The sequence below is a fragment of the Scyliorhinus canicula genome, chromosome 11 (assembly GCF_902713615.1).
Source record: "Scyliorhinus canicula chromosome 11, sScyCan1.1, whole genome shotgun sequence".
Taxonomy (NCBI): Eukaryota; Metazoa; Chordata; class Chondrichthyes; order Carcharhiniformes; family Scyliorhinidae; genus Scyliorhinus; species Scyliorhinus canicula.
The window spans coordinates 93,210,100-93,233,825 of NC_052156.1; the positions used below are offsets into that span (position 1 = coordinate 93,210,100).

Below are 23,726 nucleotides of genomic sequence, written 5' to 3' on the forward strand. Positions count from 1 at the left end.
TGATGGAGTTATTCGATCGAGGCAGGTTTGGTGATAAACCTAGCCAAAAGTGAATTTGGAAATGCCCAAGTCACTTTCCTTGGCCATACAATTGGACAGGGTCGAATGTCATATGGGATGTGAAGCAACAGTTATTGAGGAGTTTCCGATACCCTCGACACGACGGGAAATTATGCGATTTCTTGGCATGAGTGGATTTGATCGAACATTAGTGAACAATTTTTGTAGCGTGGTTGCTCCACTGTAGGACCTGATGAAGAAACGTCGAAAATTTCAGTGGATAGCAGAACTTCAACAGGCATTTGACGGCCTGAAAGCTGTGCTGACCAATGCTCTTGTGTTGGAGAGTACTTTTAAGGAATGGGAGTTTATTACTGCAGTGATGTCAGAGAGCGGGTGGAGCTGGGCTGTCTGTCATCTTTTTATTTTCGTTTTAGGCGGTTTGCTGCAGGGTGTGTTTTAGTTTCGTTTTCAGAGCTGGATAGCTGCAGCCACAGCCAGAAGGTGTATTAGAGTATCTCTCTGTAATCTAATTTAAAACTAATAACTGCTCTTAGTAGTGACCTGATGTGCTTCTGCTGAAAGGTTTTTTTTAAAGTCTTCTGAATGTTAAAAGCACAGTTTAAGAATTACTTAGTGTTGTATTCTTTGGGGGTTGTATTTGAATTAATGGTTGCTGGTAATGAATCACTGTATGTTTTAACAAGGTTTACTTGAGTTCATGGAATAAACATTGTTTTACTTTAAAAAATACTTTTCCATTTCTGCTGTACCACACCTGTGGAGTGGGCCGTGTGCTCCCCATACCACAATCTATTAACAGTTCTGGGTCAGGTGAACTCCATGATACACTTTGGAGTTCTATAAACCCTGGCCCATAATACATGTGACTGTTGCGGTTGCAGGTTTAGAAAGTGCTGTTGAAGGAAGCTTGATGAATTGCCAGAGTGCATTTTGTAACTGGTACACACTGCTGCCACTGTTCATCAGTGGTGGAGGAAGCAAATGTTGAAGGTGATGGATGGGGTGCAGATCAAGTGGGATTTGTACTGGATAGTGTCAAGTTTCTTTGTGTTGTTGGAACTGCACTCATCCAGGCAAGTGGAGAGTATTCCATCACACGCCTCACTTTGTGCCTTGTGGATGGTGGACTTGCTTTGGGGAGTCAGGAGGTGAGTTACTTGCTGCAGAATCCCCAGCCTCTGACCTTATCCTAGAGCTACAGTATTTATATTGCTGGACTTGTTACGATTCTGGTCAATGGTAACCCCCAGGATGGTGATAGTGGGGGATTTAGTGATGGTAATGCCATTGAATGTTAATTCCCTCTGATTGGAGATGTTCATTACTTGGCATTCATCTACCACTTATCAGCCCAAGTATAAATGTTGGTCCAAGTCTTGCTGCATGTTGACACAGACTGCTTCAGTATCTGAGGAGTCGTGAATGATGCTGAACATTGTGCAATCATCAGCAAACATCATTCTTCTGACCTTATAATAGAAGGAAAGTCCTTGATGAAGCAGCTGACAATAAAATCATTTCCCAAATTTACAGCCGATAAATTTATATCTAAGTATCCAGGGCTGCTGCCTTTACCACCCTTTCACCTAATGACTTCCTCACCCCCACCCACCACCCTCTGGGTGAAATTTATCATGCATCAATGTATTTCTATTCCTTTTACCAATTACTTTAAATGTATGCTCTGGTTGTTGACCCCTCTGCAAACAGAATTAGGCCCTTCCAATCTCCTTTACCTAGGGACCTCATAATGTTATACACCTCCATTAAATCTCCCCTCAGGCTCCTCTGCTCCAAAGAAAACAACCCCAGCCTATCAAATTTTTACCATCGCTATGGGCGTCATGGTGACTCAGTGGTTAGCACTGCTGCCTGCCGAGGACTCTGGTTCAATCCTGGCCTCGGGTCCCTGTCCATGTGGAGTTTGCATATTCTCCTCGTGTGTGCGTGGGTCTCACACCCATAACCCAAAAAGATGTGCAGGGTAGGTGAATTGGCCACACTAAAATTCCCCTTAATTTAAATTTATTAAGGAAAAAAGAAAAATATTTTTTTTTCACAGCTAATTTTTTCAGCGCAAGCAACATCCTTTTATATATCTTCTGTACCCTCTCTAGTTTGATCATATCCTTTCTGTAAAGTAACAACCTAAACTGTACACAGTGCTGTCATCATCTTCTAGCATCCTGCAATTTTGTATGCTTGGCTGAGAGCCCGGACTTTCATCAGCCTATTCAAACAACTGAACAACTGCACACCAGGGAAAACATTGCTGGATTCACAACTTTTTTTTGTTGGAACTATTTGTCAATGGTTCAGTGTTTATTTGCACAAGGTAAAGAGATGCGCTATGTTTTTACTTTCTGCCATTCATATTTTAAAGGTTTGGTTGATTTACATTTTTTAAGGGTTCTGGTAATAGTTTTTCAAATAAAGTAATAAATGGTGTTTTTAAGCTTTTCCACACGTGCCATTAGGGTTAATTGGTTCTGTACACAGTGTTTACTGGATGAATGTTTACCGACTGATTGTATGGGTTGACATGAAGGGTATGAATGGCCATGGGAAATGGGTGGATGGAAGATATGAAGACCATAGGGAGCATGCTTTGGCATGGATGGGTCATATCGAATGCAATGGGGTGAGAAGATGTGAGGGGTAGAGAACCTAATAATGAATAAAAAATCTGGAGTTAAGTCTCAGTGAATAGAGGCAAGCCTTTTAACTGACCCACCTCAGCATTTGGCAGTCCCTACGGCTGCCTCTGTACCGTTTGCAGGTTTGGTGGACCCAAATCCAGTACACGTCCACCACCCCGGAATGGAAATTGCACCACTCAAAGTACTTTATCCCAAGATTGGCATGCTGAGACAGGAGATTTCCAGACTAACATGAAAATCCAGCCGTTCATGCTTATCCAAGGCAATATGACACCTTCCTTCACTACAATGTCTTCATCAGCCCCCACTTTTGTGAAAACACACAAAATACTCTTTCAGAACCATGCCCAGGTCTTCTGCCTCCACAGATAAGGGTCCTGCTCTTCTTTTAGCCATCCACTTGCTCTTTCTGTTTTTATTAAACAAATTTGGGTTTTCCTTGATTTTACTTGTCAATATTTTTCATGCTTTCTCTTTGTTTTCCCAATTCTACTCTTTACCACTGCACTTTCTGTAGTTCCTGAGACTTTCTGTAGTGTTGAAGTATCTGACATCAGATTCCCCTTTTTGTCTTGTGCTATCCTATATCCTTTTTGACATCCAGGGGGTCTCCAGACTTGGGAGTTTCTTTGCGGAACCATATGTGCTTTGAGTTTTCAATATCTCTTCCTAAACTGCCTTCCACAATTATTACACTGATTTACCTTCAATAAGTGCTTCCAGCCCACTTTTGCTGAATCATATTTTAGCTTAATAACACTGGCCATTCCCCAAATGAGAAGTTTCCATAACTGCTCTAAATCTAACTGAATTATGATCACTATTACCAATCTGCTCTTCTACCTGCTCAGGTTAATTTTCTCAAAACTAAGGCCACAACTGCCCCTCCTCTTAATTGGCCTGCTACATACTGGCTAAAGAAGTTCCCCAAACACATTTTAATAATGGCCTCTATACTTTCACAATGATTTTATCCCAGTTATTGTAAGTGTAGTTGAAATTCCCTACTATCACTGTCCTGCTGTTTTTAGCACTTCTCAGCAATTTGCCAATATTTTAACATATTTATCTCCCTCTGACTGGGGTCAATAATATAATTGCCCCACTTTTATTCTTTGGTTAATGTCTCTGGCCTCATTTGCAGATCCTCGTAGGATATTATCCCTCTTCACAGCTGTAATTGTTTCTTTCTCCTGTCTAAAAACCCTATAACCAGGGATAAGTTGTCAATCCTGCCCTTCTTTAAATCACATTTCAGAAATCATATCATATTTCCAAGTGCCTACCTGTGCCATCAGCTCGTCTGCCTCAACCAATAGACTCCTTAAAAATGAAATCACAGAATGGCTACAACACATAAAAACCCCATTTGTACCCTCATGTCCATACTAGCTCTCAGCAAGTGAAAACAGCTACCCCGCTCCCCCGCATTTCCCCATAGCCCTGCAAATTTCAAAATGTTCCTCTTCAATTGTTTATCCAATTCTCTTTGAAGGCCACGATTGAATCGGCACCCTCTTGAGTATTGTACCCTGATCCTAACCAGTCGCTGTGTAAAAAAAAACATTCTTCCTCATATCACCAATGGTTCTTCACCCATCAGCCTGATTATCAACCCTCTGACAATGGTAATAATTATTCTCTGTCTAGACTTTCGCGACTTTGAACACCTTTATCAAATGTCTGAACCATTATCAATACACTGCTGAGGACTTTCAGACTCCTTTTTTGTTTAATTTCTAGCCTGATGGACCAGATCAATGTGAAGAGGTGCTGAACCCTCGGTATCGGAAAGGGCTTGAAGACTGTTTTCCTGTTTTCCACAATTACACACTAATTTTCTGACTTCCATTTCCAACCTTCTTTTTTCCTTTCTGAACCTGTGCTGAGGTTCCCAAATCCCTGCCCAACTAGTTTAAACCTTCCACAACAGCACTACCAAACCTCCCATGACGATATTGGCCCCCAACCCTGATTAAGTGTAGCCAATCTAGCCTGTCCAGGTCCCACCTCCATCAGAACAGTGCCATTGTCTCAGAAGCCGAAAGCCCACCCTCCTGCACCATCTCTCCAGCCACTCAGTTATCTGTTCCAACCGCCTATGTCTGTACTTACTGGTGCATGGCCCTTGGAGTAACTCAGAGATTACTACCTTTTGAGGTCCTGATTATTAACCTCTTTCTAGCTCCCTAAAAGCTATCTACAGGACCTTATTCCTTTATCTACCTATGTCATTGGTCCAATATGTGCCATGATTGATGACCGTTCACTCTTCTCCCTCAAAGTGTCCTGTAGCCAGTCAACGGCATTCTTGAAGCTGGGAGGCAACATACCATCCTAGAATTATGCCCGTTGCTGCTGAAATACCTGTCTATTCCTCCAACTATTGAATCCCATATCAGTATTATTTCTTGAACCTGCCCTTGTCCACCTGTGGGAATCTCAGAGGAACCATTCCCCCCACCAGCATTCATAACTGAACACCAGTTAGAGTGCAAAATGAACTCAGGGTACTTCTGCGCCACCTGCCTCTTTGCCGGCAGTCACTCATACTCTGTCTGCCTGCACAGGTTTAAGCTGTGGGGTGACTGCTTCCCAAAACATACTATCCATATTGCTGTCAGCTGCTCAAATGCACACCAGCTGCATCTCAAGCTCCAAAACTCAGAGCTCAAACTCCTCCAACTGATGAAGCTTCATACATCTGTGGTTCACCAAGACTCAAAAAGCATCTTGGTGTTGCCACATGGCACAGGTTACACACTTGATGGAACTGAGGTGCCATGTTGGGTCTGTGCTTATTAGATTACTATCTGAACTTTCAATACTAAAATGAAGCCTTATACCTGATCTGAGCATTTACAAATCAGCTGTTTTCCGCTTCACTCTTCCTGATTCTCAAATTCAATTCCCTCTTCGTCGATATTTATTTGTGGATTCCTTTTAATTTTAGAATATTTAATAGTATAGTTAACATGAAAACACAAACACTAACTACTAAAAAACAAACCAATAAATGTAATATTTATCAGTAACATTCCTGCCCCACGTCACACTCGAAGTGTGACCTCACATTTCTGTGAGTTTTTCCCTCTGTTTCTCTGGTTTCAGCCACTTCCTCTGCTGTTTCTGGCTCTCATGCACAATTTAAATCTGCTGATCTGCTGAGGGTAGCTAGTGCATATTTGACTGGGTGCAGTTTGGATAGTATAGGAGTGGCGGCAGTTTTGTTTCTGTGGGACAGGGTGCAGTTTGCTTTTCATGGGACTGAGTACAGTTTTTGTTATCTAAGCTGTGTACCATGTCTGGTTTCACCAGTTCCTTAACACTTTTGCACTCAGCTGATGGACCAGATCAATGTGAAGAGGTGCTGAAACCTCGGTATCGGAAAGGGCCTGAAGACTGTTTTGATTACAATGCAGCAGTAAGTATTGTCAGAAATCTCCATTCATGAAATAATAGGCGGAAAAGATTTTATCAATTGCTGTTTCTCCTGAAATAATGCCTATTGATTTAAGTTGTGTGGTGGTTTAGTTTTGGCATATAGTCTTAGAGCTTTACAGCACAGAAAAGGCCCTTTGGCCAATTGCATCTGCACCATTCAAAAACAACTAACTAACCATTCTAATCCCATTTTCCAGCACTTGGCCCATAGCCTTGCATGCCTTGGAATTGTAAGTGCACATCTAAAAACTTCTTAAATGTTATGAGGGTCTCTTCCTCCACCATCCTTTCAGGCAGCGAGTTCCAGTCTCCCACAACCCTCTGGATGAAAAGGTTTTTCCTCACATCACATCTAAACCACCTGCCCCTTGCCTTAAATCTATTCCCCTGGTTATTGATCCCTCCACCAAGGGGTAACGTTTCTATCTGTCTACTCTATCTATGCCCCTCATAATTTTATACATCTCAATCATGTCTCCCCCTCAGTCTCCTCTGCTCCTAGGAAAACAATCCCAGTCGATCCAATCTCTCTTCATAGCTAAAAATCCACAGCCCAGGCAACATCCTGGTAAGTATCTTCCACATCCTTTTCAGTGCTATCACATCCCTTCTCTATTGTGTTTTTTAAAACTGTACACAATACCCTAGGTATGGCTGAACCAATGTTTTGTACAATTCCAGCATAATCTCCCTGGTTTAGCTCACAGGGCTAATCGCTGGCTTTGAAAGCAGACCAAGACAAGCCAGCAGCACGGTTCGATTCCCGTAACAGCCTCCCCGAACAGGCGCCAGAATGTGGCGACTAGGGGCTTTTCACAGTAACTTCATTGAAGCCTACTCGTGACAATAAGTGATTTTCATTTCATTTTTCATTTCTTAAACTCTGTGCCTCACCTAAAAAAGGCACGTATACCATCTGCCTTCTTAACCACTGCATCCACCTGCTCTGCTACCTTAAAGGACCAGTGTACATGCACACCAAGGTCCCTCTGATCTTCCTAGGGTCCCGCCTTTTATGATTGTGGTGAATGTGTAACCACTATAAATTCACACTGTACATTACTGTGTCCCTGTGGGCTCCATCTGTGAGCCGTTGCGCGGCTCTGCCCACAGGGGGAGATGAGGAGCATGTACAGGGCTCCGCCCTTGGCTCCACCCCCAGCAGGAAGTATAAGTGCTGCGGTCCTGCGAGTCCGCCCTCAGTTCAACATAGTCGCAGGCAGGCTCAGCTGTAAGCCGATTAAAGCCACAGTTTACTTCAACTTGTGTCTCTGAATGAATTGCTGGTTGCATCAATGATGTATTTGTTTGCCTTGTTTGTCCTGGGTGGATTGAATTCCATTTGCCACTGATATACCCATCTTGCCAGCCCAACAACATCCTCCTATAATCTAAGGCTATCCTCCACTATTTACCGCCCCACCAATTTTAGTGCCATCCACAAACTTGCTGATAAACCTTTCTATATTCATGCCTATATCAAGTCTTTTAAGCCTGCCAGACCACTCAGACCTCCTCTCTGTCTATGTTGATTTATTTATTTTATCAGAGTCCTTTTCCCTCATTTCTATACCCAAATTGTCTCTCTCACGAGGAAACACCGACACAAAGTATTCATTTAGAGCCCTACCTATATCCTCCGGCTCCTCACACAAATTACCACTGTGGTCTTTAATGGGTTCTACTCTTTCCCTAGTTACCTTTTTACCCTTAATGTACTTGTAAAACAACTTCGAATTTTGCTTTATTTTACCCATCAGTATCTTTCATGCCCCCTTTTTCCTCTCCTAATTTCCTTTTTAACTTCCCCTTTGCACATTCTATATGTCTCTAGGGCATCTGCTGTTTTGAGCTCTTGATATATGCCATAAGCTTCCCCTTTTCTCCTTATCCAATGGTTACTATTGATCAGAAACTGAATTAGACAGCCATATTAATACTGCGGCTACCAGGGCAGGTCAAAGGCTAGGAATCCTATGCCAAATAACTCACCTCATGACCCCTCCAAAGCCTGTCCACCTCAAAAAGGCACAAGTCAGGAGTGTGATGGAATACTCTCCACTTACCTGGATGAGTGCAGCTCCAACAACACTCAAGAAGCTCAACACCATCCAGAACAAAGCAGCCGTGTATTGCTCCCCTCTCCACAAACATTCAAACCCTCCACCACCGCGAACAGCAGCAGCCTTGTGTACCATCTACAAGATGCACTGCAGTAACTCACCAAGATTCCTTGGACAACACCTACCAAACCCACGACCACTACCACCTAGAAGAATAAGAGCATCAGATATCTGGGAACCTCACCACTTGGAGGTTCTCCTCCAAGTCACTCACCACCCTGATTTGGAAATATATCAGCGTTCCTTCACTGTCTCTGAAACTCCTGAAAATCCTGAAACTCCCTCCCTAACAGCATAGTGGGTGTACCTATACCTCAGGGATTGCAGCGTTTCAAGAACGTACCTCACCACCACCTTCTGAAGGGCAACTAGGGCTGGACAATAAATTCTGGCCCAACCAGCGACGCCCACATCCCGTAAATGATTTTTTTTTTTAATCCCTCTATATCCAGGGTTCACTGGATCTGTTGGTCCCTTCTTTTTCTTGATTGGAACATGTTGGCGCTGTACTCGCCCCATTCCTTCTTGAATGCGTCCCACTGATCCGTCACAGAAATACTTAAAAGTGTCTGCTCCCGTCCACTCTGGCCAAATCATATCTGACCTTATTCCCCAGTTTAGAACCTTGATCTCAGGCCCATCCTTGTCCTTTTCCATAACAATCTTGAATCTAACCAAATTATGATCACTGTCTTCAAATTGCTGCCCCAGTAATTCTGCCCAGCTTTGTGACTTAAAATTAAATCCAGGACTGCCTCCCTCTTACAGGATCTTCTATGTACTGGCTTTAAAAGTTCTCCTGGATGCATTTTAAGAATTCTGCTCTCTCTAAACCTATTACACAATGGCTACCTCAGTTAATATTGGGGAAGTTGAAATCCCCCACTGTCACAACCCTATTACTTACATACCTGCTCTTCTATTTCTCTCGGACTGTTAGGGACCCTATAGAACAGTCCCAGCATTAACATTGCTTCTTTTTGGTTTTTAGGTTCTACCCATATGGCTTCTGTTGAAGACCCTTCTGGGATATCATCCCTCCTTACTCCTATACTTGAATCCCTGATCAAAATTGTGACATCCCTTCCTCTTTTACCTCCTTTCCTATCTCGTTTGCAGATTCTGTATCCTGGAATATTGAGCAGCCCCTCTCTCAACCATGTCTCGGTCACATTAATTTGTGCCCTCAACTCATCTGCCTTCTTCATCAGACTCCTTGCATGGTCACAGACAAAATACCCTAATATGTTTATTTTTATTTTTTAATGAGATATGGCCATCACTGGCAAGACCAGCATTCGTTGCCCCTCCCTTGAGGGCAATTAAGAGTCAACCTCACTGCTGTGGATCCTGAGCTACATGTTGGCCAGACCAGGAAAGTTCAGCAGATTTCCTTCCCTAAAAAACATTAGTGAAATTACTGAGTGTGGCTTTAAATTCATGTGTGTGTTTATGTATGTGTTGAATTTAAGCAGAAAGAGTCGTATTTACAAATTCAGGGCAACAAAAGAAAATCTGATATGTTAATAATCTATTTTTAACTAAAAGGGTAGAACAGATTATCGGCACAGTTGATAGAAGAAAGCTTGTTGGGCTGGATTCTCCATCCACTGACGCCAGAATCTTAAAATGCGATTGGGGGAGAAATGAAATGAGAATCGCTTATTGTCACAAGTAGGCTTCAAATTAAGTTATTACACAAGCCGAAAGACAAGGCTGGCACCCAATGCTCCGGTGACTCGACAGCAAGTGAATGTGTTGTACACCACACGCCGGTGTGGGCATGCAAATTGTACAGAAAGCTCCGTTGGCAGATCATTGATGGGCCTGTCCCAGTATTTTCCCGGCCTCCTGCGATGCTCCGCCTCCACCAGGAGGAATTACCGACTGTGACATTCACTTGTTGTATTTAAAATTGGGAATCAGGTGCCGTGGCAGCTGAGGGAGGGGAGGAGGTAGGACAAGGTGCTGTGTGGGCTGCCAGTTCTACCGCTGACAGGGTTAACTAGGGAGGGTCATCTGCCAGGGCCGGGGGAGTTAACGGGGGTGGTCAGGTGATGGGCCATGGGTTGGGTGTCCCTACGGGACCAGCGGCGGGATTCTCCGACCCCCCGCCGGGTCAGAGAATCGCCACAGGGCGGCGTGAATCCCGCCCTGACACCGGCTTCCGGATTCTCCGGCGCAGGTTTTTCGGCGGGGGTGGGAATCGCGCCGGTCGGGAGCCGTTGGTAGCGGCTCCCCCCGGCGATTCTCCGGCCGCGATGGGCTGAGTGGCCACCCATTTTCGGCGGGTCCCGCCAGCGTAAAGTACACCAGGTCCGTAACGGCGGGATCTGGCTCTGCGGGCGGCCTCGGGGGGGGGCTGCAGGAGGGTCTGGCCCGGGGGGGGGGGGGGGGGGGGGGGGGGAGCCACGGCAGCCTGGCCCGTGATTGGGGCCCACCAATCCGTGGACAGGCCTGTGCCGTGGGGGCATTCTTTCCCTCCGCGCCAGCTGGTGTAATGGTCCGCCATGGCCAGCGTGCAGATGAAACCCCTGCGCGTGCGCTGGGATGACACCAGTGCACGCTAGCACCCCCACGCATGCGCCAACTCGCGCCGGCCGGTGGAGGCCCTTCACCGCCAATTGGGGCGGCGCCAAGCCCTTCGGCACCGGCTGGCGCGGCGCCAACCTCACTGGCACCGTCCTAGCCCCTGAAGGTGTGGAGGATTCCACACATTCCGAGCGGCCCGTGCCATAGTGGTTCACGCCACTCCTCGGCACCTGTACGACCCGCCCCGCCGGGTAGGGGAGAATCCCGCCCCAGGTGTCCAGGCACGGACTGCCATTGCCACGGCCTACAAGACTGTCAGACTCCACTGACAGCCCACCGTGGCCCATGGTTGCGCAGAACAACACCGGCCGTATGGGTGCCCCCACCCCTCCATTCCCCCACCCACAACCAGGCGCCACCCTACCGGAGGGTCATCACAAGGTGGGCGCTCACAGTAGATCCTGCAGGAGGGCACCGGACGGGGGCCGCGGAATGTACCACTAGCATGGGTAGTGCCAGCCACCAGAATGCCTGCTGATAGGGATAGGTGCCGGGGCCAGAGACTCCCTCAATGCCGTGCACTGATGGGGCCAGAGTGCAGTGCGAAGGACAGAATGCCAAGGGGAATTGCCGGGGTGGATGTAGGGATTTGACAGGAGCGAGGGGGGAGGACGACATGCGGAGACAGCGGCTGCAGTGCAGCCCGGGGCCACCATGTAGCCCGTTGAACCTGCTTAGGCACGAGGTATACACTATACACCATGCTACCCCCTGCAGAAAAAGGATTTTGGTATCCAGTGGTTGCCATCTGCCTTGCCACCGCATCGCTGGCAGATGCTCTGAGGCTGTACGAGCGGGAACTGCTCGGGGAGGGTCTCACAGCAGCCAAGGCTGCGCCAGTGGTACAGGAACCAGCTGGTGAGGGTGGAAAGTTGGCCTTCAAACAGGCCGAGGTGGGAAGGAGGCGCCACATTAGGCCTCGTATGTACCAGCAATGCCTCTCATTCAAGGACCAGCTGGATAGTGCTTGTTGTCGAAGACTCTGGCTGAACAGGGAGACTTATGGCATATCTGTGGCATCATGGCACACTTGGAACTTCGGGAGTTTGGGAGAGGACACCTGCTCCCAGCGGCGATCAAGGTGACGGTCGCCCTGAACCTTTTTGCCACAAGGGCCTTCCAGGTGCCAAGTGGGGACCTGTCTGGGGTCTCGCAGATCTCAGTGCATAGGTGCATCAGACCATCACGGAGGTCCTATATGCCTAATGGGGCAATATAATAATAATCTTTATTGTCACAAGTAGGCTTACATTAATACTGCAATGAAGTTATTGTGAAAATCCCCTAGTCACCACATCCGGCGCCTGTTCGGGAACACTGAGGGAGAATTCAGAATGTCCAAATGACCTAATAGCACATCTTTCGGGACTTGTGGGAAGAAGCTGGCGCACCCGGAGGAAACCCACGCAGACACGGGGAGAACGTGCAGACTCCACACAGACAGTGATCCAAGCCAGGAATCGAACCTGGGACTCTGGCGCTGTGAAGCCATAATGTGAACCACTATGCTACCGTGCTACCACCATGCTACTGTGCTACGTTAGCTCAAATATGGACCGAGCCCACCAGGTTGCCCGGGGAACGGGATTTGCCACCATCCCGGAATATCAGAAGTTATGGACCATTGACTTTATGTGGCAATTTTGCTGCTGTACTTTCCCTGTCACACTTTATCAATAACATCTATGTTGTTTTAAAACAGCAAGTGTGGGATTCTCTGGCTATTTGATGGCGCTGGAATTCTCTGGTCCCCCTGGCAGTGCAGCCCGCCCACAGGTATATCGCCTGCGTGGGCGAGCTTCAATGGGAAATCCTATTGACAAGTGGCAGGAGTAGAGAATCCAGCCCCCAGCGATCGGTGCGCCAAATTCTCCGCCCTTGCTAGTAATGATCGCGGGATGGAATTGCAAGAGAGAATCTAGGCCCAATTCTCGAACCCGAGAGATCCTCTATCTAAATACTAATGCATAGTCAGACATTTATAGGAACTCTCTTAATATCGATGTCTAAAATTAATGCCTTACATTCCTTGTAACTTTATACATTTAACGTTGAAAGGGTAAATGCTGTTACACCCGTTTTCATTAACCTACCTCCCACGATTGGTGTTGTTGCAGCATTTCCTGCTCAGGTCCACTCACCTTTTTTTTACCTCATCAGGTGAATTTCTTTTCAGCTTGCCCATATTCCACATTTTCAGATTACAAATTCCATAACTTTACTTCCTCTCATTTCAGTCTACACTGGAAACCAGTTCTCAAAGCCTATTTTCTCAAGCTTACATTATCATACCCGATGTACCTTACCCGATTTCTCATTCCCATTGACATTCCAGAACACCGGCCTTCAGGTTGTTGCACTTGAAGTCCCACCAATTTCAAGTAACACTCCTTTATCAAAATTAATTGTTCCACGCACTCCCCTTATACGCCTTCATATCCCCATCACACTCAGTTGAAAACTGAGGCAAGGGCATGATTTTCCATACACCCTGGCGGCATGTTTCACAACAGCGGAGGCAGCCCACCATTGGCCAGCGCAGGGTACCTCTGATCCCGCCGTTGTCAACAGGGTTTCCCATTCTGTGAACCCACTGTGGATAATTCCGGTTATTAAGCTATCATTCCAGACCTTACTGAGGTTTCCCTTGCTGCTACTGTCATACATCTCTTTACCTTATTTCATCCTCTTTTCCAACTTTTATATTCAGTTTGATTTTTATTTTTACTATTGGCTCTAGGTCAGGTGCTTCTTCCTAAAGTGTAAATTGAATTTAAATTTCACTCCTGATCCAAGGAACCTGTTATTTTGCTGCACCACTATATTTTTGTCTCATCTGTATCCCATCATCTCCTAGGGAAATTTACCTAATCTGTGCACCACAAATCCCCTGGGAATCTGTCTAATCCGTACCCCACAGATCCCCTGGGAATCTGTCTCATCTATACCCTACAGATCTCCTGGGAATCTGTCTAATCTATACCCTACAGATCTCCTGGGAATATGTCTAATCTATACCCCACAGATCCCCTGGGAATCTGTCTAATCCGTACCCCACAGATCCCCTGGGAATCTGTCTAATCCATACCCCACAGATCCCCTGGGAATCTGTCTAATCCGTACTCCACAAATCCCCTGGGAATCTGTCTAATCCGTACCCCACAGATCCCCTGGGAATCTGTCTAATCCGTACCCCACAAATCCCCAGGGAATCTGTCAAATCCGTACCCCACAAATCCCCTGGGAATTTGTCTAATCCGTACCCCACAGATCCCCTGGGAATCTGTCTCATCTATAACCCACAAATCCCCTGGGAATCTATCCAATCTATACCCTACAGATCTCCTGGGAATCTGTCCAATCTATACCCTACAGATCTCCTGGGAAATATCCAATCTATACTCTACAGATCTCCTGGGAATCTATCCAATCGCTACCCTACAGACCTCCTAGGAATCTGTCTAATCTATGCTTTACAGATCTACTGGGAATCTGTCTAATCTATACTCTACAGATCTCCTGGGAATCTGTCTAATCTATACTCTACAGATCTCCTAGGAATCTGTCTAATCTATACTCTACAGATTTCCTGGGAATCTGTCCAATTATACTCTACAGATCTCCTGGGAATCTGTCCAATTATACCCTACAGATCTCCTGGGAATCTGTCCAATCTGTACCCTATAGATCTCCTGGGAATCTATCCAATGTATACTCTACAGATCTCCTGGGAATCTATCCAATCTATACTCTACAGATCTCCTGGGAATCTATCCAATCTATACTCTACAGATCTCCTGGGAATCTATCCAATGTATACTCTACAGATCTCCTGGGAATCTGTCCAATTATACCCTACAGATCTCCTGGGAATCTGTCCAATCTGTATCCTATAGATCTCCTGGGAATCTATCCAATCTGTACCCTATAGATCTCCTGGGAATATATCCAATCTATACTCTACAGATCTCCTGGGAATCTATCCAATGTATACTCTACAGATCTCCTGGGAATCTATCCAATCTATACTCTACAGATCTCCTGGGAATCTGTCCAATCGCTACCCTACAGATCTCCTGGGAATCTATCCAATCTATACTCTACAGATCTCCTGGGAATCTGTCCAATTATACCCTACAGATCTCCTGGGAATCTGTCCAATCTGTACCCTATAGATCTCCTGGGAATCTATCCAATGTATACTCTACAGATCTCCTGGGAATCTATCCAATCTATACTCTACAGATCTCCTGGGAATCTATCCAATCTATACTCTACAGATCTCCTGGGAATCTATCCAATGTATACTCTACAGATCTCCTGGGAATCTGTCCAATTATACCCTACAGATCTCCTGGGAATCTGTCCAATCTGTATCCTATAGATCTCCTGGGAATCTATCCAATCTGTACCCTATAGATCTCCTGGGAATATATCCAATCTATACTCTACAGATCTCCTGGGAATCTATCCAATGTATACTCTACAGATCTCCTGGGAATCTATCCAATCTATACTCTACAGATCTCCTGGGAATCTGTCCAATCGCTACCCTACAGATCTCCTGGGAAACTGTCCAATTCATACTCTACAGATCTCCTGGGAATCTGTCCAATCGCTACCCTACAGATCTCCTGGGAATCTGTCTAATCTATACCATTCAGATCTCATGGGAATTTGTCTAATCTATACTCTACAGATCTCCCGGGATTCTGGCGAATCTACACCCTCCAATTTTCCTGGAACTCTGTCCAATCTATACCCTACAATTCTCCTGGGGAATTTGTCTAATCTATACCCTACAGTTCTCCTGGAAATCTGGGCAATCTATACCGTACAGATCTGGAAATCTGGCTAATCTGTACCATACAGATCCCCTGAGGAATCTTTTTAACCTATACCCGACAGATCTCCTGGGAATCGGCCTAATCTCTATGGGGTACAGATTAGACAGGTCACCCCTTCAATACTTCTGGGAATCTGTCCAAGCTATACCCTTCAATTCTCCTGGGATTCTGTCTAATCTATACCCCACAGATCCCTTGGGAATCTGTCTAATCTGTGCCCCACAGATCCACTGGCAAATCGGTCTAATCCGTACCCCACAGATCCCCCGGGATTCTGTCTAATCTGTACCCCACAGATCCCCTGGGAATCTGTCTAATCTGTACCCCACAGATCGCCCGGGATTCTATCTAATTCGTACCCCACAGATCCCCTGGGAATCTGTCTAATCTGTACCCCACAGATCCCCTGAGAATCTGTCTAATCTGTACCCCACAGATCCCCTGGGAATCTGTCTAATCTGTCCCCCACAGATCTCCATTCTGACAGTATCCTATTGTTTGTGCACTCTTATTTACAGATGTTGCCTTCTGGTTAAACTAGTCCCCCTTCTCTCTCATTGAAAATGATTTTTTTCCGGTCATGCACCTTAATCTTTATTTCCTCCACTGTTTGTTTTTTCAGGATTGCACAATGGTTACACACAGAGTAAGGGCACTCAGCCTGTTGTGTCTATGCTGGCTCTCTACAAGAGCAGTTTACTTAGTGCCATTCACCACCATTTCCCAATTGACCTGCAGCACGGTAGCACAGTGGTTAGCACTGTTAGTTCACAGCACATGGGTCCCAGGTTTGATTCCTGCTTAGGTCACTGTCTTTGCGGAGTCTGCACCTTCTCCCCGTGTCTGTGTGGGTTTCCTCCGTGTGCTCAGGTTTCCTCGTACAAGTCCTGAAAGACGTGCTGTTAGGTGAATTGGACAGTCTGAATTCTCCCTCAGTGCACCCGAACAGGCGGCGGAATGTGGTGACTAGGGGTTTTCACAGTCACATCATTGCAGTGTTAATGTAAGCCTACTTGTGACAATAATAAAGATTATATTATTTATTTCCATTTCAGAAATGATTTAATCCCTTTTGAGTTGGGGCATTTAAGGGGAAACTATAAATACAAGAAGGGGAAAGGATTTGAAGGGTATCATGATGGGATAGATGAAGTAGGTGGGCAGAGGAGGCACATGTGGAGCATGTGGGCCAATATAAATAGAAAGTGCTTGAGAACCTCAGCAGATCCAGCAATATCTAATCCAAAGAAGAGTCATATTTGCCTCAAAAGGTCAACTCTATTTCTCACCCAACAGATGCTGCTAGTCAAGGGGGAATATGATGGCATAGTGGTATTGTTGCTGAACCATGACAGCTGGTGGAATTTGAATTCAGTTTAAAAATATCATAAAGCAAGTTCTGTTTGGGGGGTAGGATCAGTAAGTTTGGGAAATGACACAAAGTCACAAAGGTCGGTTGAATGTTTTGGGTCACAGGAAGATATAGACGGGAAGGTAAAATGGGCAGATAAGTAGGAGATGGAGTTTAACCTTGAAAAGTGTGAGGTGGTACATAAGAACTAGGAGCAGGAGTAGGCCATCTGCCCTTCGGGCCTGCTCCGACATTCAATGAGATCAGGGCTGATCTTTTATGGAATCAGCTCCACTTTCCCGCCCGAACACCAGAACCCTTTATTCCTTTATTCTTCAAAAAACTATCTATCTTTATCTTGAAAACATTTAATGAGGGAGCCTCAACTACTTCACTGGGAGGGAATTCTATGGATTCACAACCCTTTGGGTGAAGAAGTTCCTCCGAATCTCAGTCCGAAATCTACTTCCCCTTATTTTGAGGCTATGTTCCCTAGTTCTGCTTTCACCCACCAGTGGAAACAACCCGCCCGCATCTATCCTATCTATTCCCTTCATAATTTTATATGTTTCTATAAGATCCCCCCTCATCCTTCTAAATTCCAACGAGTACAGTCCCAGTCTACTCAACCTCTCCTCATAATTCAACTCCCTCAACTCTTTCTACCGTCGTTCCTTTTTGTTGGTATAAACTTTTGCTGAGCACTGTGATAATGGCTTGGAAGGTTCTCCACTGTTCCTCAACTGTTTCACCATAAAGTCTTTGCTCCCAGTCTACCTTAGCTAGCGCTTCTCTCATCCCACTGTAATCAATACACTTTGGAAGGAGTAATTTAACCAGGAAGAATTCAAATGACATGACACTGGAAAGTTCTGAGGAACAAAGAAACCTTGGCATGTTTGTCCATCGATCTCTGAAGGCAGAAGGGCAGGTTAATAGGGTGGAGAAAAAGGCATATGGGACACTTGCCTTTCTCAATTGAGGCATAGATTATAAAAGCAGGGAAGTCATGTTGGAGTTTTATAGCTGGAGTACTGTGTGCAATTTTGGTCGCCACATTATAGGAAGGATGTGATTGCACTGGAGGGGGAGCAGAGAAGGTTCACCAGGATGTTGCCTGGGGTGGAAAATTTAAGTCATGAAGAGGTTGGATAGGCTTTGTTTGTTTTCCTTGGAACAAAGAAGACTGAGGGGCGACTTGATCGAGGTGTACAAGATTATGAGGGGCATGGAGAGGGTGTACAGGGAGCAGTTGTTCCCCTCAGTTAAAGAATCAGTTATGAGGGGAAACAAGTTCAATGTGAGGGGGACTTAAGGAAAAACATTTACTCAGTGGGTGATGACAGCCTGGAATGCGCTGCATGGGAGGGTGGTAGAGGCGGGTTGCCTTACATCTTTTAAAAAGTACGTGGATTAGCACTTGGTATGTCAAGGCTATGGGCCCAGTGCTGGCAAATGGGATTGGGTAGGTAGGTCAGATGTTTTTTATGTGTTGTGCAGATTCGATAGGCCGAAGGGCCTCTTCTGCACTGTATTTTTCTGTGATTCTGACTCTGTGATTCTAGGTTCAGTAATAATGACCAGGAACTGTCATATCTTGTTGTAAAAACCCATATGGTTAATTAATATCCTTTAGGGAAGGAAATATGCCGTTCTTACCCAGTCTGGCCGTAATGTGACTCCAGATACACAACAATGTGGCTGACTCTTGATTGCCCTCTGAAATGATCTCGCAAACCATGTAGTTCAAGGACAATAAATGCTTGTCCAGCCAGTGACCCCCACATTCCATGAAAGATTAAAGAAAAAAACCTTGCTGCAATTTTCCAGCACTTTCTGTTATTATTTCACATTTCTAGCATATGCGGCATTTTGCTTTTATTTTAAGAGCATGAACATCATTTAAGTTAAATGTTCCGGTGTTATAAATTCAGTGTAATGTATTGTGCTATTTATTTGGATCTGCTGAGTTGTGTTTGTCATTGTTTCAGGAGAATACCTCAGACTGCGGTGGTGGAACCACGTTGACGTCCTCCTTCTCCATCTTACTAGCTCTGCAGTTCTTTCTCTTGTCTTGGACAGCCAATCTTAACCTCTTTCCATGGGCCAACTGTCTTTGATTTGGGACCGTCCTTTTACTAGATATCAGCTGTGCGATTCTCATGGCTGAGGACTTCCCTTCCCCCGGAAGCCTAATTCTTCATTCCAGTCTCACATCTCCGTGTTGTCGTGTGGTGGAGCTGCAAACTGTGTGTGTGTGTGGAGCTGGTCTATTGTGGTCGTTTGGACAACCAGTATTTTCCTGGCAAGATAACTTGTGGGGAAAGCAGGATTTCATGGATCTGCTTTGTGGATGATCCTTTACATGAGTAAGAAGATGGGAAATGCAAGAGGAGCCCGTCATCCCCTTGTGCAGACCCCATTGCTTTCCCAGACTTTCTCTTTATATTTAATAGGAGACCTTGGCAGTTTCAATGTTACTGGATAGCATTACTTCCATTGGTATATTCAGCTTATATCTGCTATTGAGGCAGATTGCATTTATTTATGCACTTTTGATCACATATTTTGATTGATAGCCAAGTTACAGGGCAGTTTTCCAACAGAAGTGGCTGTAACAGTAATGACATCAGGGGTCAGAATAGCATGCTTCTCATCAGCACCTTCTAGTTGGCAGCCTCCTTCCTTTTTAGACCACTGCTTCCATTTTTATTCAGGGAGATCGCTGTCCTCAGTAGTATAATATGTACCTTACAAATTCTTTTAAACTCATTTTAAATGTTCCTTCATCTGAGCACAGGGGCTGCGACCAGGCAGATGCCCCCTCAAAGGTTCAGGTTCTTCAGCTGTTGTTTGCATTCCAATCCTGAACTGGGCTGTACCTGGAACAGATGTGCAGGCGCAAGTCACAGGCAACTTTAGAGAAATCCAAATGAAACAGTCTTAATGTTAAAAATTGTTTTTGCACACTTTACATGTGTGTGGCAACTGAGGAGTAAAGCAGAGCTGGGGTGTTGGGGGTGGGGGGAGGATTGAATTCCACCAGTGGTGAAGGAGCCTTTTTCTGGTCTCTTATTTCCACTCGGTGCTACTTCTAGATGTCTGTAAGTGACCTATGGTGATTGAGAATGTGTGTAATATATGTTAATTGAAGTTGCTGGAGAGTGTTGTCAAGTCGCCTACAAGATGTTACTTGAGAGTAAGAGACTGTGTTACGTTATTTGTAAGCTGGGTGTTGCCTACAGACTCATTATTTGTGCATCTGTTCCTTAAGGAAGATCAACACTTTGAAAGAATAATGTCCAAGAAATCATTGAACAGAAGTCAGTAAGTGTGTAGCATTTATTAGACATGTTAAAGTGCTGTGATATTGTTAAACTATAGACGTTCTAGGTGTCTATAGTGAGTGAAATCCCAACATCTGTTAGATATCAAACATCCCTGTGAATAAGATTTACACTCTTGGGGATTTTTAAATCTCTACCATTGGCAGAGGACATTATTCTTTAGATATGTTACTTATACACAGTGGTTCACTCATAAAATAAACTTCAAATCCAAAAACTATTTATTGTCTGTTATACTCTTACTCTCTTCCCGAGTTCTATTTTCATGTAAATAACCCCATGTCACTCATGAACTGCATCTTAGTGAATTCAAACTGCAGCTGTCAGTGATGCATGTGCAGAACTTCCCTTCCCACTGCCCAAAACATTCAATACTTTGACAGCTGCTGTGGAAATTTCATAGAATTTACAGTGCAGAAGGAGGCCATTCGGCCCATCGAGTCAGCACTGGCTCTTGGAAAGAGCACCCTACCCAAGGTCAACACCTCCACCCTATCCCCATAACCCAGTAACCCCACCCAACACTAAAGGCAATTTTGGACACTAAGGACAATTTATCATGGCCAATCTACCTAACCTGCACATCTTTGGACTGCACTCCCAAAACATTTAAATGATCTCCAGGTGGATTTAAAAATTGGATATTAGACCAACTTTGAGCATTTTCCAACTAGTTCTTACCCTGCACTGGATGATGGCAAACCCAATTTGGGTGAAACTGTCTCTCCCAGGGGTGTCATGCTGCTTCTTTCTGGAGTGGGCAGGGCTCAGCCTTAATGCCAGAGTTTAACATCAGTGCAAACCAACTTGGGAAATCAGACTATAAATGCACACCCCTACATTTAGCTTTGACATTTTACTAAGTTAGATGTGCTATATAAATTAATGTTGTTGTCATTGTGCCTTTTTATTTCTGTTTAGTAAGTATCTCTATTTCAAAGAAACACCTTTATTTTTATTACGTTAGGAAGCTTCCACATCTTGTTATTTCTTAACATCGCTGGAGTTTAGAAGAATTAATGTTGAATTCATTCAAATACATAAGATTTTAAAAGAGCTTTACAGGATAGTTGCTCAGACATTGTTTCCCCTGGCTGTACAGTTAGGAGTGAGATGAGAAGAAATTTTCTCCCTCAAAAATTTATGAATGTTTGCAACTCGCCACTCCTGAGTATGTTTAACGCTGAGATCAATAGATTTATGAACGCTGAGGGAATCAAAGGATACTGGGATCAGGTGGCCAAATTATGTTGCTGGCAAGAATTGAGCATCAGTTATTGCTCATTATTGAATGGAGGTGCAGGCTTAAAATACATTGTCTTACACTTTTCCCATTTCTTATGTTTGTTAAACCCTTGTGTTTTATAACACAAGCATGCAGCTGTACTGTCCTATTTTTCAGAGATTCTTAGCAGCTAGGATAAGAATATGAACTTGTTGAATGCCAGCTTTATTCACTTGAGGTGCTTGTGCTACAAGTTGTCCTGTACTGAAGTTCTGAATCTTAACCCACCGTGCTTCCGTTGACTTCAATGCCCACCTGTTGCATCTTTCAAACTGCATATTTACCTCTATCATGTACTGACCACTACTGCCATTTGTTCTGCACTCTTTTGTAACTCCGTATCTACCTTCTGCCTGTCCTGTGTTCATTCAGTTTAATCATTAGACTATCACACTCCATGCTGACTCTTTCTTATGCTTCACATTACATTCTGGATGCTCTCTGTTCATGTTGAAGCCGATACTACTACATTTCCACAAATCCCAATTAATCTTCACAAAGCCTGGCATTTAAGTGCACTTTAGTGACAGTCTGATTTAGTTATACATTTAGATCAGACATCTACAAAAACATATGGGGGACTCAGGACAAGAAACAAAGAGAGGGACTGACCTGGACAACCAAAGGAACAGAACATAATTGAAAAGGTAAGAAGGTAAGAATGTTGAAAGTAGATTAATACAGTGTTGTGGGCCAGGTTTAGAGAACCCCAAAGTGTATCATGGAGTTCACCTGACCCACAACTTTTAATAGATTGTGGTATGGGGAGCACAGGCCCACTCTATAGGTGGGGTCCAGCGGAAATGGAAAAGTTTTTTTTAAAGCAAAACAATGTTTATTCTATAAGCTCAAGTTAACCTTTTTAAAACATACAGTAAACATCTTAGCAACCATCAATTCAAATACAACCCCCAAAGAATACAACACTAGGTAATCCTTAAGCTGTCCTTTTAACATCCATAAGACATAAAACAAAACTTTTAACAGAAGCACATCTGGTTAAAGTCACTACTGAGAGCAGTTATTCATTTTAAATCACCAAAGGATCGATTTACAGTCTTTAGATTACAGAGAGAGAGACTAATACCCTTTCCGGCTGTGACTGCTGCTATCCAGCTCTGAAAACAAAACTAAAACACGCCCTGCAGCAAACAGCCTAAAACAAAAGTAAAAAGCTGACAGACAGCCCAGCTCCACCCACTCTCTGATATCACTGCAGTAATAAACACCCATTTCTTAAAGGTATTCTCACAACAGATATTTATATACACATCCATTTATAAACACCCATTTCTTAAAGGTACTCTCACCTGACAACAGAGAAAGTAGAAATCATTAAATGGGAAAGAGAAGAGAGGAAAAAAAATATTACTGCTAGATTTAACACTTGATCACATTTTAATTCACTTTAATACAAGAGACTCAAATTACCAAGTAATTTTAATAATTCCAAACTTTAGTCATCACTAAACAAAATCACAATCTCAATAACTCTGAGTTAGGATTTCATTGTCAGTTGTCCATTGCAAGTAATATTTGACACAACCTGCTGAACTTTGAACAGGATCTCTTTAAGATTCTCCTGAATGTGCACAATCTGGTGCCTTGGAGCCAATTACAACACTGTGCTTGGACGTATTCTGTTACAGTCTTCAGCTGAAGTTGTCATTTGTGTTCTGGACATCAGGCTTTCAATTATTGAGCAAGAATTACCTTTTAATCAAAGCAAATCACACATGGATTGAGGGGGGAGTGAGGTCTTACAGGCAATGATTGTAACGGGAAACTGTACCTGTATCAGCAAAGCTGTTCAAGATTGTCTTTTAGCTGTTATTTAAGGGCAGCACGGTAGCACAAGTGGATAGCACTGTGGCTTCACAGCGCCAGGGTCCCAGGTTCGATTCCTGGCTTAGGTTACTGTCTATGCGGAGTCTGCACATTCTCCCCGTGTCTGCGTGGGTTTCCTCCGGGTGCTCCGGTTTCCTCCCACAGTCCAAAGACGTGCAGGTTAGGTGGACTGGCCATGATAAATTGCCCTTAGTGACCACAAAAG

At 44.4% G+C, this 23,726-nt stretch overlaps 1 protein-coding gene across 1 annotated transcript in view; it reads left to right on the forward strand.

Moving 5' to 3' along the window:
• Positions 1 to 20,608, forward strand: part of LOC119973771 (voltage-dependent calcium channel subunit alpha-2/delta-2-like) — a 979,537-nt gene extending 958,929 nt beyond the window's left edge. The window contains exons 35-36 of the mRNA XM_038812195.1: positions 6,026 to 6,108; positions 19,033 to 20,608. Of these exons, the coding sequence (XP_038668123.1) occupies positions 6,026 to 6,108; positions 19,033 to 19,161 (212 nt within the window). The 3' untranslated portion in view covers positions 19,162 to 20,608. The remainder of the gene's footprint in view (positions 1 to 6,025; positions 6,109 to 19,032) is intronic.
• The last annotated feature ends 3,118 nt before the right edge of the window (positions 20,609 to 23,726 follow it).